The sequence below is a fragment of the Vitis vinifera genome, chromosome 7 (genome assembly GCF_030704535.1).
Source record: "Vitis vinifera cultivar Pinot Noir 40024 chromosome 7, ASM3070453v1".
Taxonomy (NCBI): Eukaryota; Viridiplantae; Streptophyta; class Magnoliopsida; order Vitales; family Vitaceae; genus Vitis; species Vitis vinifera.
The window spans coordinates 22,848,240-22,866,001 of NC_081811.1; the positions used below are offsets into that span (position 1 = coordinate 22,848,240).

A 17,762-nucleotide genomic window follows, 5' to 3' on the forward strand; every position below is an offset into this window, starting at 1 on the left:
TGGAGAAAGTGAAAATCAAAGGCTTGGGTTTATCGAGTCAAAGGGCAATTGTATTTGTGATTTTGTCACATGCTTGATTTGGATTCGCTGCATCTTTGGTTATATGAAGATCTTATGGGTTGACTTTATTTTTATTTATTTATTTTCCAAAAATAATTTGCTTTGACGAGGAGGCGGCCATGGTGGGTCAAATAGAAAAGCTGGATAAGGGTCTCCTCGGGGGCAGAGTGCATGAACTCAAATGCTTTTATTATTTTATAAAAGTTATTTACATAAATATAAAAATAAAAATGAAAAATAGAAATTAAAAGAGGGGATGAAGAGAAAGGCCTCAAATTTAATGCGAGCTTCTGGGTTCATGTGAATGGGCCCGCGCCAGAGTGTGAGAAGGAGGAGGGGGGGTGGGGGGGTAATTTACTAATTTCATTTTCCAATCCCACCGGGTATAACTGCAGGGAAGACAATGTAGATAAACCGGTCCCCACTCCATTAGTCCTTATTAACCAAAATTTTAATCAACCGCGACATACTCCAGATGGATGCCACGTGGGCAAAAGGCGTTGCGCGCTAATTAAAAACCCCCCAAAACCCAGAGTTTGGTGCTTCGACAAAAGCGAACACACCGTCGTTTCCTTTTTAGCAGCTTGTAGGCATCCTCTATTTTCTCTCTCTTCAGTCCCCACCATCTTCCTCACTTTTCTTCTTCTTAAAACCGGAGGAGGCAAAATTGCTACACAAGTTCCATTCAGATAATGTTGGTGTGAACTCTCTCTGCGTGTGTGTTAGTGTTTCTGGGGATTGTGTTTGGGGAGGTGGAAAATGGGTCTCTGCAATTCCAAGCCCTCCCCAAGCCCCAGCGTGTCCGGTAGGAAGGATGACCTTGTTGCTCAGCACAATGACCAGGCTGCTGCGGCTGCTATTTCTGTAAATGGCGAAACCCCTAAGAATCGGAGGGAGGAAGTGGAGGCTGGGAAGAAATCACCTTTTTTCCCCTTCTACAGTCCGAGTCCAGCGCACTACCTCTTCTCCAAGAAGTCTCCGGCGAGATCTCCAGCGAATTTGAGCTCCAACTCCACTCCGAAGCGCTTCTTTAAGCGGCCCTTCCCCCCTCCGTCCCCCGCCAAACATATCAGAGCTGCGTTGGCGCGGCGGCACGGCTCAGTGAAGCCGAATGAGGCGGCTATACCGGAGGGAAATGAGGCGGCGGAGGGAGTGGCGGGGCTGGATAAAAGCTTTGGGTTTTCGAAGCATTTCGGGAACAAGTATGAGATTGGGGAAGAGGTTGGGAGAGGCCATTTTGGGTACACCTGTTCAGCTAGGTTTAAAAAGGGTGAGCTTAAGGGTCAAAATGTTGCCGTCAAGGTTATACCAAAGGCCAAGGTTCGGCATTTTCCGAGTTCTATATTCTTGATTGTGTTCCCTTTTTTTGGTCAAATTATGCGAATTTGGGGTGGTTTTTTTCGATTGATAACGAATGATCTGAGTGACTGATTCATATCCTTAACTGAACAGTTTGAAAATTTTAGAGATCTGATCTGTGGGTAGAAAATTTTTAATCGTGAAAAACAATAATTCTAATATTTAAATTGTATTGCGTGCAAAAGATTACATTTTTTATGCACTTTGACTGCGAGAACATGGCCTATTTCAGGCTCGCTCGGAGCCTTGGCAGCCAGCCACCTTCAAGATTTCTAATAAGAAGAGAGATTTCAAAAAATGGCAAAAGTAGTAAAGTGGGAAAGGAAAGTAGTAAATAGTTTTAAAGATCACAATAGAGAGCTGATGGTAGAAGTGTTCCCTGCTGGACACTGATAAGAGTTGTTCAAATCTATATGGTTCTTTTGTTTTGTAGCAAATTGGGTTTTGCTGTGACTTGGAATTTTTTTATGGTGTTTTTAGTAGCTTACATCTTCAATTCTCTCTCTCTCTCTCTCTCTCTCTCTCTCGCTATATATATATATATATATTTATATTAGTGGGTTACTTGTGTTTTTTGCTAAATGTGGGTTATCCTTTTTGTTGCTAGATGACTACAGCCATTGCCATTGAGGATGTGAGAAGGGAAGTGAAGATATTGAGAGCTCTGACAGGGCACAACAATCTAGTACAATTCTATGATGCATATGAAGACCATGATAATGTCTATATAGTAATGGAGTAAGTATTCATGGTGGCTTTATTTAATGACATCACACTCTTTCTTTGTATAAGTTAAACTGTTAACTAGTTCAATCAGCAATGAGGATTTGCTTGGCCTTTTCTTCCTTAACAAATTGCTACTGTTTCTGTCTTACAACCATGCTGAAAAAATTTCTGGATATTTATTATTTATCTATTTATTTAATATTAGCGGGATGAATCGAGTGTGTTTCTATGTTGTTTCCTCTTTCTAATAATAAGATTCTATAATTGTTTTGCATTTTTCAGGTTATGTGAAGGAGGGGAGCTATTGGATAGAATACTTTCAAGGTATTTCTTTTATAATACATCCAAGGTATTTCTTTGTGTATTAGTTATAATGAGACACAGTAATCTTTGAATCTTTTAGATTTTGGATGCATTAGATGGACAAGAAAAATGAGAAATTAAAAAAGTGGAAAGTTGGTTAGGGGCTGATAACTAAGCGATCTTTTACTTCTGCAGGGGTGGCAAATACACTGAAGAAGACGCAAAGGCTGTCATGATCCAGATATTGAATGTTGTCTCATTTTGCCACCTCCAGGGTGTGGTGCACCGGGATCTTAAACCAGAGGTGGAATACATTTTCCATTTGTGCATTGTTCATCATGTGTTAAGTTAAGCCTGAACGAGTGCAGTACTTACTGAGGGATTGATCTTCTCTCTCTCTTTCTCTTTCTCTCTCTCTCTCATGTGTTTGTGTGTGTGGAGTTTGGTATGAGGAGAAAGGGGGGAGGGTTTTTGTAGAATTGATTGCACACTTCTCTTACTGGATGTGGTATTTGCATTTTTTTTTTGTCATTTATGTATTCTCATCTAAGTGTAGTTAATTGCTGGATCAGAATTTCCTGTTCACGTCTAAGGATGAAAACTCACAACTTAAGGCCATAGATTTTGGCTTGTCAGATTTCGTGAAACCAGGCATGTTCTGAGCCCTTCAATCCATAGTCTGCTAGCTGTTTATTCAAATAACTCTGGGATTCAATGACAGTTTCTAATGTTTCAACTTGTTTGCAGATGAAAGGCTTAATGACATTGTCGGTAGTGCATACTATGTAGCACCTGAAGTGCTGCATAGATCTTACACTACAGAGGCTGACGTCTGGAGTATTGGTGTGATTGCCTATATCCTATTATGTGGCAGCCGTCCATTTTGGGCTCGAACTGAGTCTGGCATCTTCCGAGCAGTTCTAAAAGCTGACCCAAGTTTTGATGAGCCACCATGGCCTTCTTTATCTTCTGAGGCAAGAGACTTTGTCAGGCGTTTACTGAATAAAGATCCACGGAAAAGAATGACTGCTGCTCAAGCACTTTGTGAGTCCTCATACCCCGTAAAAAAACTGCTGGTTATTTGTGCTTTTATTTGTGAAATGCTACTCACACTCTTCGGTTACAGGTCATCCCTGGATTAAAAATAATGACATAAAAGTTCCATTGGATATACTAATATTGAAACTCATGAAGGCTTACATGCGATCATCATCTCTTCGAAAAGCTGCTTTAAGGGTGCGTTTGTTATATCTATTTGTATATGAGATTCTTTTTGTTTTTTATGATTTATTTTACCATGTCTGCATGAGTGTTAAGCATGGCTTTTCTTTTGCAGCTGTTGGGAATCCCCTTGTTGCATAGCTCCATTGTTTTCATTTCCTTGTGTTTTGTAGCCTGATGTGACATATATAATTGACAAGTTGAACTGTATCTTTCTGGAGTTCTTCATGTTTAGTCTTGATAATATCTCCATTTTATAACTTAAAATGTGTTGTGAGAGAAAATTTCCTAACCAGAGGTTCAATGGGTCACCCCAATTTTGACAACTTAATGCACTTCAATGTCGTTCTAATAACCATGGGAAGCCATTCTTCCTTGAAGACTATTCTAGATAGACCCTTAATATGCTTCTTACTAAACTTTACAGTGTACATATCTTCTTTGTTCTTGCTTCCAGGTTTGAACTTTAGCAGTTCTTGTCTTAGCACATATGCCATGGTTGTTTGTTTGACTTTTTTTTTTATTATGGGTATTTGGCAGGCTTTATCTAAAACACTGACTGTAGATGAGCTCTGTTATCTGAAGGAGCAGTTTGCTCTATTGGAACCAAACAAAAATGGCACCATAAGCTTAGAAAATATCAGAGCGGTTTGTTTCTTTCCTGGTGTCTAAATTTTCTATCCAGGTTTGTTATGAATAATGCTCTGAACATTTTTCTTTGTTCAGGCCTTGATGAAAAATGCAACGGATGCCATGAAGGAGTCTCGTGTCCATGATTTACTGGCATCAGTAAGTGTTTGATTATTGCGATATATGTGGCATTGCTTGAAGAAGTGATTGATGTTCTTGTTCTCTAGTGGTTAACCACTTTCTCTTGTTTCTGTGACAGCTTAATGCACTTCAATACAGAAGGATGGACTTTGAGGAATTCTGTGCAGCTACATTGAGTGTTCATCAGCTTGAGGCTCTAGATCGATGGGAGCAACATGCTCGTTGTGCCTATGAACTTTTTGAGAAAGATGGAAACAGGGCTATTGTAATTGAGGAACTGGCTTCGGTATGTTGGGTTATTTTTTTGTCAAAAAATAAAATTTTTTATATGGTTTTAATAGTAGACACAGAAGATTTTATTTGGTCCAGATGTGTTTCAAGTTGGCATGGGGAGATTAATGATTCATGAAGTATTTTTAAGGGATCATGTTAAGCCTGAAATCAGAGCACAAATTAATGGAGTCCACTATATAGTTGAACTACATAACATTCTTGATTTCGATTTCTGTTATAATCAGAATTAACTTTATCTGATGTCCCCAGTTAAAATTGTTTCTCAGAGTTTTGTTGAAGTAGTCATTTATTCCTACTCGGTTCAGTGCTCTGTTTGCTCATTGTCCCATTTGGGCTGAATGCAAATACAAGAGTTTTCTTGCCTTTATCAGATTTCAATGTCAAAACTAAATATTACTCAAGTCCCTGTAGGCTTTTACCTAGTTGACCGGAGAAACACTGAAGTTTAAGCTCATCTTCTTCCATGTCTCACTTGTGAAGGATAGTTCATTCTTCTATGCTCTTTGATTTGATGTAGTTTCTTGGGAAACATAAAGAAACAAAAACTGATCTCCAGTATTTTGGAAATATTGTTGCAGGAACTTGGCCTGGGCCCTTCTGTCCCTGTTCATGCGGTTCTCCATGACTGGATTAGGCACACTGATGGAAAACTGAGCTTCCTTGGGTTTGCCAAATTATTGCATGGTGTGTCTAGTCGCGCTCTTGCAAAAGCTCAATAAAATTTTAAGCCCATGCCAGACCTTGAAGAACTACCAGCTTGCCTTAGGCTGTTTTTGCCAATAAAAAAAGTGGGTAATGAGGTGGTTAAGATACTTCTGAGGCTTCAAAACTTTGGGGATTTTCATCACTGCATCGATGGGCCCCCAGTCATTTTGGGATCGTTTCTAGGTTTCTATGCACAAGCTTTGTATACACCCCTAACAGTTTGGGAGGATCAACACCGTGGCCCTCGTTGCTTTTTCCACGTGATAATGTTCATGTGTTTGTGTTTTTTCTGTGTAAAGCCGTAGTTAAGTGTGTAATTGCAGATGAGAATATTTCTCAACTGGTTTAGTAGACATTTGATGTTCTGACTTTCGAACCGGCCTCACATGTCGGAATTGGCATTGTAGCATCATCTGCTATGTTCGATACTTCCTAATTCAAACGTGTTCCACCCAAATTCTCCAATTTTACCTGAAGAGAACTAAACGATATGAATTTTCATGGGGCAATGCAGTGATGTCCTAATTTTTGCGGTTGGACCGAAGGCCCTGAACCCAACTGGTTCAACTCTGGCTGGCTTGAGAAATCTCTAATCTTAAGCAAAGGTGCAATGGCAGTTTTCTGTCAGAATGTCGCCTTCCTTGAGTTGGTGGATTTTCGTACATGGTAAAGGTGTATCAAAGAAAACAAAAGGAAGAGAGAAATATGAGCAAACATGGTAATGGTCCTTCTCACACAGGTTAAAATGAATTGATAGAGGAGAAATAACAAACACATAGGTCAAGGTGCAGTCATGTGGGGACGTACGTTTGGTCCGACATCGCTCTTGGGCTTACCAGAGGTTAATGGGATGGCCCGGTGCAATTTGGTTGGGCTTACATAATTATTTTTAAAAAAGGGTTGTGCTCGGCTTCGGTTTTTTCGATTTCAACCTAATCTTAGTTGGATTGGAGCCGAAGTTAAAATAATCCGGGTTTAACCTAAATTTGGTTTAATATTCTTATAATATTTATAATATATATTTTCTATATACTTATATTCATTTTCTTTATACATTTTTAAAGAATTTCAAATATTAATTATCTTATATACTTTTTTATTTTTCTAGAAAGATTTAAAATTTATTTTAATTTTTTTATTATTATCTTCAAATTTTATTCCATTAGCAATTCACATCTTGGTATAAATATATAGAACTTTTTTTTTGTTTTTTTTTATAAATTTTGAGTTATACAACTAGATCTCATCCACATCACTTAAAATCTAATCTAAACCAACTTAAGTTTAGACAAACAAGATTGGATTGGACTTACATTGATTATCTTAAATTGAAGGTCAAATTGAGTTATTCATTAATTTTGAACACGTTAATTCGACCTGACCTATCCATCGACTTTGAACATGTTAATCCAATCTGACTTATTCAAGTTGCACTCTTAATTAATTCCTAAAAAAATTGTGTTTAATCATATTACCATGTGGTTTTAATCCTCCAATGTGAAGAGTAAATTCTTCGTACAAAACAAGATTTGCCCAAAATCCCATATCCATAGCCCAACGAAGCTAGATCCAAAACCCTAATGGGCTAACATTAAGGATGCACGAGCCAGTCCAAACATAAGCCAAGACTATCGAAGCCCAGCCTGGCCCACCTTGTTTAGAGAGACACGGGTCATGATTCTTGAAAGACATACATTATTTTTTTTGTAACTAAACATATTAAAAAACAAGTCTAATAATTGAAATTTAATCAGTTAGATTGGTTTTGAAGCGTGAGATGTAAGGAAAATAATTTTGACTTATGGATTTTAGTCATAAGATGTTTGAAAAATTAATTCCGATGCACACCACGAATCACTACCATTTCCATTTTTCAAATGAAGGTTGATTGGTCATCGGGATGCTGCATCTAGACCGTGGATGTCTATCTACATGTTAACGTGGACGGTCCAGATACAACAGCTCTGAAGGAGGGTTTTTATTTATTTATTTATTTTTTAATTTTTTTTATTTTCTTTAATCTTCATCTTTCGAATTAGGACATGGAGTTAAAGTTGTGGCTAATCGCTTCGGTGTTCTAATCAGAAGCAGTTCCTTCCCCTTCATTTTGGTTGATTTTTAGTCTAGTGATTTCTTTTCCAGGCATGGCTGGAAAGAAACGTAAGCGAACTGTTATATGCCTGTCTTCATCTTCCGACGACGACGAAGAAGAAGTGGAAAACGAGGGAGATGACTCCGATGACGACGACGACGAAGAAGACGAGGAGGAGTGTGGCGCTTCAACTTGCAGGTCTTGTTTATTGTTTTCATTTTCTATCTCTTGATCATTGGATTTTTATTTTATTTTTTCAAATTTAGTAATGTAGTGGTTCTTGCGTGGTGTGGTGTTGTGCGCAGTGAGGGGAGTGACGATGAGGTGATGGAAACCGATGATGATGATGATGATAATGATGATTATATCTGCAACAGAGTCATCCGCCTTCTCCAAGGCTAGGGTTCTTTCTTTCCTTTTTCTTTTTTAGGTTAAGAAATTAATTTTAACAAGCAAGTTATAAAAGAGATTATAAAAATCGTGTGAAAAACAATTCACTTATCACCATTGCTATTGCCATTTGCTTCACGTCCAGGCTCTTATTTTCTGCATAAGAAATTCAGCTGTTAATCTTGTGTCAGGTTCTTGGGGGCAAAAGAGTAGAAAAAAAATTGAAACTAATTTTTTGTTCGAATCTCAAAAATTATAGGCAAAGGAATAAATTATAGGAAAATTCTCTTGTTTGTTTGGCAGAAGGAAATAAAATATAATAAATTATTTATTTTAGATTATTTTTTATCTCTATATAACAAAGGAATAAAACCGAGGAAGATGAGAACAAACATTCATGAGATTTTGAGAGCAAGACTCCTAGGATAAAATGAGGGAAAATGGAAGAGACAAAAAGAGGAGAAGAATAGAAAAAATAAGTTTAAATTCAATAGATGTTATTTTTTTCCTTATTCCTCTACTGTCTAGAGGATCAAGAATTTAAAATATATATAAATTTTAAATAATATTTATTATATTTTATTCTTCTTCATATTCCTTAAATGAAATAATAGAATTTGAACTTTTTTCCCCCTTTCTCTACTGCTTTTTGAAATCCAAACATATGGTGACCAGTATTTGTATGATGCTCTTTGTGTTCTGCAGAAGGGAGTGATATAAAAGAACTAAAACTGAAAGAATGTAAGGTGTATTTGAGGAAGCATGGCCTGAGAATAACAGGAACTAAGGAAGTATGTATAGAGAGAATTAAAGAGCATTGGAGGTAAGTTGTTCATTGCAATGAAAAATTGTGTCTATCCATGCCTTTCTCAGATTTTTTTGTGGTTGCGGTTTGTAATGCCATGTTCCTTTTGGAATTTTAAAGAGTTCTGCAAATTGTTCCCCTATAATTCACAAAAATTAAGGACCCTAAATAGGATTGTTCTTTGCAGTGAGGAAATAAAAAGCTATAACACTTTCTTTACTGAGTGGAGAATATGTTGATGTTCAATAAGAGATTGATTGGGAATGACATGGAAGGCATTGTGCTTCAGATGTGTATTCATGCTTTTGTTTCTTCTTTTTTCTTTTCTTTCTTTCTTCCTTTATTTTTTTATTGACTTACAACCTCAACTAAATGTTTGTATATTTACTGTGTTGCTGAGTTGTAGCATTGGGTCATTGGAAAGTATGCTTTCCTTCAATAATTATAATAATGTCTTAAATGTTAAGCAACACAAGGTTACCTTTGTTAGCTTGCAACATCCATTACCAATTAGTGATTGATAACCTTCATCTTCTATATCCTGCTTTGCTTAACATAACTACCAACTTTCTCCACACTCCCATCCAACAATTTCTAGAGAACCATTGTTCCCAGTACTTACCAAGTTCTAGTCTTCCAATCAACCAACATGAATAAAACATATTCAATTGAATGAGATTAGCAAGTGGGATAATTAACTTTTAAATGCTTGAACATAGCTTCCGGCATGACATTCTGTTTACTTTCACACAAATCTTGCAAATTTGCAATGTCCTCCAAAATGATTTTGCACACATATCTATATTTTTCCTCCAAAATGATTTACAATCTCATTTGATATATGGTAGGAAACAATGGCATTTAGATTACTAATCACTATCTGGATGGGCTTCTTTAGTGTATCACTAATCTGGTTTATTTTTGTTCATTCTCCATTTCCTCATTAGGGGGTGTCTTAACTGAACTTTATGTTGGTTGATTCTCCATCTCGCCTATTTTTGCACTTTATGTCATATGGGAATTAATTTTAATTTGATCTTAAAAACATCTAAATTTTCTCCTGGCTTTTTACCTTTCTTGTTCTGGAATTCTACTTTGCCATATGCTGAAAGTTTTGATGTTGTTTCTTTATCCCTGAGGGAAAATAAAATCATGATGTTTTTGTGTGGGGCATTTGTTGTCTAGAAAATGGAAAATGTAGCTTGATCCTGTAGAACTGTATGGTAGCCTTACATAAGGGATGGAGACTAAGTTTTGAATTTGTTTAATAAACTTAGGTGTACCTTTCATAGTCATTTAAACACAGCATGGGTGGGGAGCATGCTCAATGAGTAGGAAGTGTTGCATTTAATTTGAATTTACTAGTGAAGCTGTTTTCTCCTCCTCAATTTCAAGTTTCATTTTTACCTGTCTATTGTTCAGGTTTCTGTCTTTAATCTTACAAATGTTGTTCCCAAATTGTGCTTTACTGTTGTTCACAAATTGTGCTTTACTGTTGTTGAATATGCTATTTGTCCTTTCTGAGTTTTCTAAGCTTTGAAGTGACTTGAGAAGGAGGAACAACTGCTAAGCATGCTTTTGAACTGTTATCTTTGTTCTGGGATCATATGTGCTTCTTTGTTTTTAGAGTTCTTGTTTGTTAGATTCTACAAACGCATTTCTACAATTACGGCCCACTTCATCAAATATGCTTGAAAAGGTGAGAAAGGAAAAAAAAAAAGAAAAAAGAAAAAAGAATCAAACAAAAGAATCTATATGTAATGCCTTAACATACTTCCATTTTCTATACCTTCATTTCTTATTTTTTTTATTTTTTTTATTTTTTTATTTTTATTTTTATTTCTTTTGGGTTTAGGGGATGGGATTAGTAATCCAGTTACTTATTTTGTTAATACACAGATCTGGTTGCTAATGTTATCTAACTATTCCTTTTATGTCTGTCTTGCATTTCAGAATAAAAGACGGAAATGGTGAAGTGCTTTATCCCAAATCTTCATTTTTTGTTAATTGTACAGGTAAAAGAATGTTTCCTTTATGTGCCTGTCCATGCATTGGGTTAACTTTCTAGGAGTTCTGTTTGGAGAAAATTAGAAGTTTATTTCTTTGTGCAGGTGATGTCTGTAAAGGAGATGTTGTTCTCTTCACACAGAAAGTTTATGCAAAGTACTCACTTGTCCTAGATATGTGCTCTCATAATTTCTGAATTTTCTGATTTATCCCAGGTCCTAGATTTCGTTGCTTTGTAAATTGAGGATATAATTCCGGGCAGGTTTGACAAAGTGAAAAGAAATGGGAAGCTTCTAGGCAAGAGAACTATTGCTGGGAGGATTGTTAAGGAAAGCTATGGTGCAGCCAAACAACAACATACATTTACAGTAAGGCTGAGAATATGGGATATTATTTCTGGAGAAAATTTAAGTTGATTATGAGGTAAAACCATGTGCTGAGACAGTTATGTGCTGCACATTCTGGGTTAGGCCCAAAATAATTTGTCCTTGGGAGATCTATATTTATCCAAAGTAATGATTTTCCATCAGAGTGAAAGTCTTGATAATCTTTTTTTGTACCATTATTATTGCTATTTCAGTGTGGCATATGTCTTATTTTCACCTGCTGTTGATTCAGCTATTAATTAGTATTTATGATTTGCAAGGTTGAAGTATTGTGGAGCAAAGGGATTAAGAAGTTGCCTCCTCTTTTTCCCTTGCTTGTGAAGGGCCGTAACCTGTATAAATTGAAGACTTTCAGACAGGTAACAGGTTCCTGACAAGATAGAAAATTTCTGTTTACCATCCTATTAAGGTGATGTTTACTTGCATGGTTTTTTTCCCACTCTAGCGTTGGAAAAATGAAGCAGAACGATTACAAGTCCTTGCTGAGAAGCATAAACGAGGTGCTGCAGCAAGACTTGTCAGATCAAAGAAGAAAGCAAAGAAGAAATTGTCTTCAAATGGAGGTATGTATAGAGAGAGTGAGACAGAAGGAGAGACACTAGATCTTCTGTCTGACTTAACCAGCAATGATAATTAGGTGAAGGGTATCAGAAACATTTCCACCATACAAAACCGGCTCAAGTGAGAAGGAGAACTACATCAGGAAAGGGGAAGCGAGTTGATGAATGTGGAAGGGCTACAGCAACGGGACATGCAAAGTTAAATGATCATTGTCAAAAGGCCCTTCCAATTGGACAGGCGAGTATAAAGTCGAGAGCCCCTGAATCCTCACAGTGGCATCAGAGGCTCTCATATCCCTCTAAAGTCACAGCTTCCAATATCCAGTTGCATACTGATCCTGCCCACAATTTTTACCACTCTCCAATGGAATTTCACCATGGAAATACACCATACCGGTTTTCTAGTCATGATATGTGCTCCACTCCAAATATGATGAGATTGCCGCCTTTTAGGCCTTATGCTGATACATTTGTAATGCCTCCATCATGGCATCAGGGGGTAAACAAGAGCAATTATAATACCCACCATGCTTATTCAAATCCCCGCAATGAGTTTGAAACAAGAAATTTGAACCGCTTTCCTGTGCATCCATTTTCTTTGGGAACTGAAACATATAGAGGAAGGAAGAAAGGCTCTCACACTGGTCGACGTTAGGATGTTATGTCCTGGGATCTGAAAGCTGTGTTGTTTCGCCCTGTTGGAATTCTGCAGCACCTTCTTCCTGATGGAATTGGTTTTTGTACAAGCTACTTTTAGACTGTTAAGTCCTGATCTTTTGAATTATATATTGTGCTGGTTAGAAACTGGTATAATGAGGCAACAATCACATTCATTGATTAGCTTTCCCGTTCATATGTTGATGAATTACTTTTACTGTCTTTGATCTGATGTCTTCCAATTTTAGGAATTCATCCATGAACTACCTTGACTCCTTTGGAGCCACAGCTCTATGACATCTTCTTTGGCATGACTGCACACTAAGGACTAAAACTAGAGTAGATTGCACATTAGTTATCCGTAGTTCTTAAACCAATTATAACACATTTCTCATTTTTATCGATCACCTTGGTAGGTATCCATAATATGCCCATTGCCAAGGCACTCAATATCTTTGCCTTTCTTGGTAGGTGTTTGTAGGTATTCATAATATGGTTTTACTTTGCAAAATTCTCAATGTTGATTGAGATAAAAGATCCATAATCAAAGTGGAACCACCAAGCATTAGTGATGTCCAGTAACCAACCTATAAATCTAGATTGGGAATATAAGTAAAAATGAATATGAAATGTATGGAATTTTATTCGTTAAAAACCAGTCTGAAATAAACCAGTCACATTTTCTCTAGTTGATGGGGTCTAGTCATGAGAATATATCATATAAACCTGTATAGGTGGGTTTCATGAATCAAGCCTAACTTGAAAAGAGATCAGTCACATGATCTTCGACAATTTAATCAAATCATAAACCAACAAATATTCACTTCTTAGTTTGTAAAGTACGTATGCCACTGACTTAATCCTCCAAAGGAGTGATTGATCAGTCTCTATAAACAGGAATTCAATGTACGACCAAGTGAACAGTTGATTAGGGGGATGGATCAATTGATTTAAATTTTGAAATCCTGTGAGGTTTTCTGCTAGGGTGGCGATGGGTCGTCCCCAGTAAAGTTATCAATTAATTCTCTAACAGATCAATTAGTACTAGTTCATCTAAAGTTTTGAAAAGTTAAAAACTTAGACCAGCTGGTTCCACCGTGGTCTTTTCTGGGTGTTTGGACCATGGTCTTTTCCGGTTCGACTAAGTTAAATTCGAATCTAATCGGATTGATCTCATGGTCCAATTGCTGACTTGGTAAATGGACTGATGCGGTCAAGGAGGCCTCGTGGTCCAATCGTTGAATTGGGCGACTTTACCAAATTGACCATCAACCAGGCCATGCTCTGGCTCTCGTTTTGCATCAAACTGGATGACCCGACGGAATGGACAATTCGGTTGGTTCAACTAGGGGTGTGAAAAAACATATTGAACCGACAAGCTGATCAAATTGAACAAAACCAAATTGATCTAAACGGAACAATTTTTATTTTTTTTAATAATTTTGATTATCTAGTATAAAGCCTAATAAAATATCGTTTTGGCTCACGGTTTTCTATTTTCCAAGTACTTATATATAAATGCCCTAGTGACCATGACCTTCTACTTTTCTAGTGTAAAACCGCCCACTTGTTTTAACTTTTTATCTCTGGCTTATCTTTTGTTAACTGTAATCTTATATCAACTATTTTCTCTCTTATGACTCACCTAGTGTGCCACCTTCCCATTCTTTTCCAGTCCCATCATAAACTTGGGTGCAATGCTCCTGAGAGGTTTAAGACATTCAAAACTTGTTCCACGCATTGGGTTCTATCTACCAATCGGGCCTAAATACTCTTCAAGTTCAATTAGTTCAATTCTCATTATACCAAAACTGATTAGATCAATTCTATTTAATTTTGATGCTCAATATTAAACCAATTAATTGTGCACACTTCAAAGTTGACCATACGTTGAACCAATATTGAACCTAGTCCGAATAGGTTCCTTTACATGTAAAACAAGAGGTAGGGTCATTGGGCTTTCATATCATCTTTGTTCATATTATCATATAAATTAAATGTATATGTTGTTTAAAAACTTTGTAATAAATATCAATATTTATCATGATGATTTAAGATAATAAATATGACTGTTGAGATTTGAATAAATTTAAATAATGAAAATTTATTTTATTCTTACTAGTTTTTCTTTTTAATAAAATTAAAAATATTTTATCCTGATTTAATTAAATTTTTAGATGAAAAATGTTTATATTTTAATTATATTATGATATCATATCCATGACTTATCAAGGATTGATAAAGATTGACAAGCCATAAAAGTCTTGTGGCCAAATTTAATATACAAAAATCAGGTTTTATATAAAAATGAGGTGTTGGAATATCTTGAGACTTCTTGAAGCTGCTCCAACTATGGCACTCAATTGGAGTCGATGTTAATCGGAGTTAAAGATAATTCTTATTTTCATTAGGCCCAAATAGTTTGGTTTTAGATTTGATGAGGATAATTGGCGCATAAATAATGCATGGTTGGCACGGTAATGGAGCTAATAATGATTGAGATAAGACTTGTGAATATCGGATCTGAAACTGAGATGACGTCACACTTCTCCCTAATGAAATGGTGTGTATGGACAAAGAGAGTAGTAGGACCCAACCAATGACGGCTTCGCCCACAAGTACCGCAATGGACACGCAGCGAGCTTTTTGACCGAGTCCCTTCCCCTCATACTAAATGCGGACATATTATGTATACATATATAATGAGAAAGTATAAATCCACTTTGTGTGTCCGCACTTAGAACACGATTCCTTTTTAAAATCCATGCATCCACTGTCCCCATCTGTACCCCATTCTTCCCCCAACTTGTCCACCCAACTCCTTTACTGCCCACTGCCGTGGCCCCTCCCCCTCCCTTTTCCTTCTTCCACTGCAAGTACTAGTAGTCATTGAGTCGGATTCAAAGAAGTAAATTAAAGAGACATTATGTACATTCTCACACATTCTTCATCCTTCATCATTAAAATCACACATATTATGCAGTCTCTCGTAATAAAAGAAAAACAACCACCAAAATACAAATTACTAAGCATAGGCACGAGACAAGTTTAACCAAGGGGATGGGGCTGGGGCTGGGGCTGTTGGTGTGGGACTCAGCGGAGCCGTAACAAGGGGACTAGCTCCATCATTGACCCTTACAAAACAACCGCGTTGAAATCACGCCCTGGACCAACTCTGAAAAGTATGGGACCCCACAGTGCACACCATCAATCACTCATGGGGTCTTGCTTCTTAGCATACATTGCCTATCAGCTTAAGGCTGAGGGCTGCTTGTACCTTAGGGGAAAAAAATTGGAAAAAGAGGGGGGGGCGCGAGGAGGAAGAATGAAATAGTGTAACGACAAACAAAGTAGGTGAAAACTATAAAGAGGGAGTAGAACTAGAAGAGCCTGTGGGGGCAAGGACGAAGGTCGATCTCCTGGGTCCAAGCGGCCCGGTCCTGAATGTGCAAGTGCCAGTAGGTTTGAGCCACCGCATCTGGGTCCATAGACCCGTCCCCTCCTCCGCTCTGGTGCTCCCCAACTGACGATCTTTGCGACCCTGATGTTCCCGCCCTGCATCCATCACCATTACCTATTTATTGCTAATCATTCCTCTTTGGTCGCTATACCTAGCCTTTTTGCCCCTCCCTCTCTCTCTCTCTCTCTTTTCCTTCTTTTTCGTGCTTATGGTGGGAGAGAAATGAATAATTGAGGTATCTTAGAATTGTTACAAATCTGGACAACAAAATAACCTTATTTATTTTGAACAACTAATCATATAATAATGATAGCAAATTCCTCTCTCTGGACCATACTTCACAAGAATCACATCAATCTGACAATAGCGTCAACTGCTTAGTCCATGCTTATAAAAACTGAAGATTTGATCTTTTTAATTATGTAAACCTCTATTTTACTTTTAGGCCAAATACTGGTAATTATTTTAGTTTCTTCGTATAATATATTTAAAAAAAAAAAAAGATGAATGGGCTGTATATTGTATTTTCTGTTGTTGAAAAAAGAAAAAAGAAAAAAGGGAAAATATGTTTGTCTGAGAACCACAAAATTGGCCCTTAAAAACAGTAGTTTTGTCTCAAAACGGCCAGCGAGTGATCGTAAAGAACAAAAACAGGAAAAATCGATGAAAACTGAAAACAATGTCAAAAAAAGGGGAATCTCTAAGGGAGAATCAGTACTCATCACGCAAACATCTTGACGAAAAATAAATAAGAAAGGGAAGGAACCTGGGTGGGCCGACCACACCATCGATGATAACATGGGCCACGTGTACGCCCAGTGGCTGAAACTCCCTCGCCAGAGATTGTGATAGAGCTCTCAAGGCGAATTTTCCGCAACCTGTTTGTTTAAGTGGAAAAACAGGAGGAAAAGGTAAGAAATTCTTTACTGAATCTTTCAAAAAAGATTCCACTACTGAAGTTGGGCTTGCTGAGATTCAGTGAAATTACATAATTCGGAGTAGCCGGCAATGCCATTCAGCGAAGCCGAACATCCGGTGAAGAGAATCGTGCCCTTCCTTCTGTCCACCATTCCCGGAATCACCTGATTCCGTTTCACCAAAGTCAATTCAACAGTTTGCTTAACAAACATCACCTAGTAACAAGCTTATCGATCTCCTAGAAACTTAAGGAAAACAAAATATACTTGTGCGTTCATTTTTATTTTTTATTTTTTTGGTTGGGTGGGGGAATTGAGAAGAACCTGTTGAGCGCAAAGGAAGGCGCCGATGGAGGAAACGGCGAGTGATTTCTGGAAGGAATCGATGTGGATGTCGGTGAAGCTGGTGGGATGCCAGGGCACCGGCTGGTACGCATTGTAGACTAGTACTTCCACGAATCCGAGAGATAGCACACCTTCGAATGCCTCTCTTACGCTTCTGGAGTCGGAGCAGTCGATTCTGATGGCGAACACTTGGGCCTTTTCCTCTCTCGCTATCTCGTCCGCGAACCTCGATAACCTCCCTGCCGGTCATTGACCAATTAGTACTTAACAAAACACATAAAAACAAGTGAAATGCCTCCGTTTGGTCCGAAAAGGTTTTGTTGGAAAAATAATAGTTTTTATTTTTTGCAATTAATTTCTCTCCAACCAAACGAAGGTAGGAGAGAGAGCGGAGGAGTGCCTAGGTCGCGTGCGAGGATGGCGACGGTGTAGCCTTCGTGGGCGAACTTGCGGGCGATGCAGCGGCCGAGCTTGGGGCCGACGCCAACAATGGCGACTATGCCTCTAGAAGACGCGGAACTGGCCATGCTGCGCATCCTAAAGATTGAAGAGGAAGAGGACCTGAAATGAGAAAGTAATCTATTTTATTTTTTCTGGTATTAGGCAAGCTGTGATGCAAGTGGAAGAGTGAGCTTAAGAAGTAGATGGTGTGGTGTGGTGGAGGCCTCTATCGCTGTCTGTGTCTGCGTTACTGTGCTTCCTCG

General features: G+C 37.8%; 3 protein-coding genes across 4 annotated transcripts; 2 read left to right on the forward strand and 1 right to left on the reverse strand.

The window, feature by feature from the left end:
- Nucleotides 1–589: 589 nt before the first annotated feature.
- LOC100264733 (CDPK-related kinase 5) lies at nucleotides 590–5,896 on the forward strand. The gene is made up of 11 exons (XM_059738447.1): nucleotides 590–1,380; nucleotides 2,027–2,157; nucleotides 2,428–2,469; nucleotides 2,644–2,752; nucleotides 3,021–3,099; nucleotides 3,196–3,492; nucleotides 3,575–3,684; nucleotides 4,210–4,317; nucleotides 4,396–4,458; nucleotides 4,559–4,726; nucleotides 5,313–5,896. The coding sequence occupies exons 1-11, from the start codon at nucleotides 820–822 to the stop codon at nucleotides 5,451–5,453; spliced, it is 1,809 nt and encodes a 602-aa protein (XP_059594430.1). The 5' UTR covers nucleotides 590–819; the 3' UTR covers nucleotides 5,454–5,896.
- A 1,264-nt stretch (nucleotides 5,897–7,160) lies between these two features.
- On the forward strand, nucleotides 7,161–12,558 carry LOC100242679 (zinc finger CCCH domain-containing protein 62). Of its 2 annotated transcripts, XM_059738448.1 has the most exons (10): nucleotides 7,201–7,218; nucleotides 7,323–7,729; nucleotides 7,837–7,928; nucleotides 8,627–8,744; nucleotides 10,680–10,741; nucleotides 10,838–10,889; nucleotides 10,996–11,101; nucleotides 11,380–11,478; nucleotides 11,565–11,682; nucleotides 11,757–12,558. In XM_059738448.1, exons 2-10 carry the CDS (start codon nucleotides 7,584–7,586, stop codon nucleotides 12,332–12,334), a joined length of 1,371 nt encoding a protein of 456 aa, XP_059594431.1. In that variant the 5' UTR covers nucleotides 7,201–7,218; nucleotides 7,323–7,583; the 3' UTR covers nucleotides 12,335–12,558. The 2 variants fall into 2 exon arrangements, with proteins under 2 accessions (XP_059594432.1, XP_059594431.1); XM_059738449.1 differs by having other exon boundaries at nucleotides 7,161–7,729.
- Nucleotides 12,559–15,260: 2,702 nt separating this feature from the next.
- LOC100247817 (uncharacterized) lies at nucleotides 15,261–17,762 on the reverse strand. The gene is made up of 5 exons (XM_002262768.5): nucleotides 17,459–17,762; nucleotides 17,038–17,297; nucleotides 16,785–16,878; nucleotides 16,563–16,674; nucleotides 15,261–15,891 (listed from the first exon to the last, which is right to left on the reverse strand). The coding sequence occupies exons 1-5, from the start codon at nucleotides 17,592–17,594 to the stop codon at nucleotides 15,717–15,719; spliced, it is 777 nt and encodes a 258-aa protein (XP_002262804.2). The 5' UTR covers nucleotides 17,595–17,762; the 3' UTR covers nucleotides 15,261–15,716.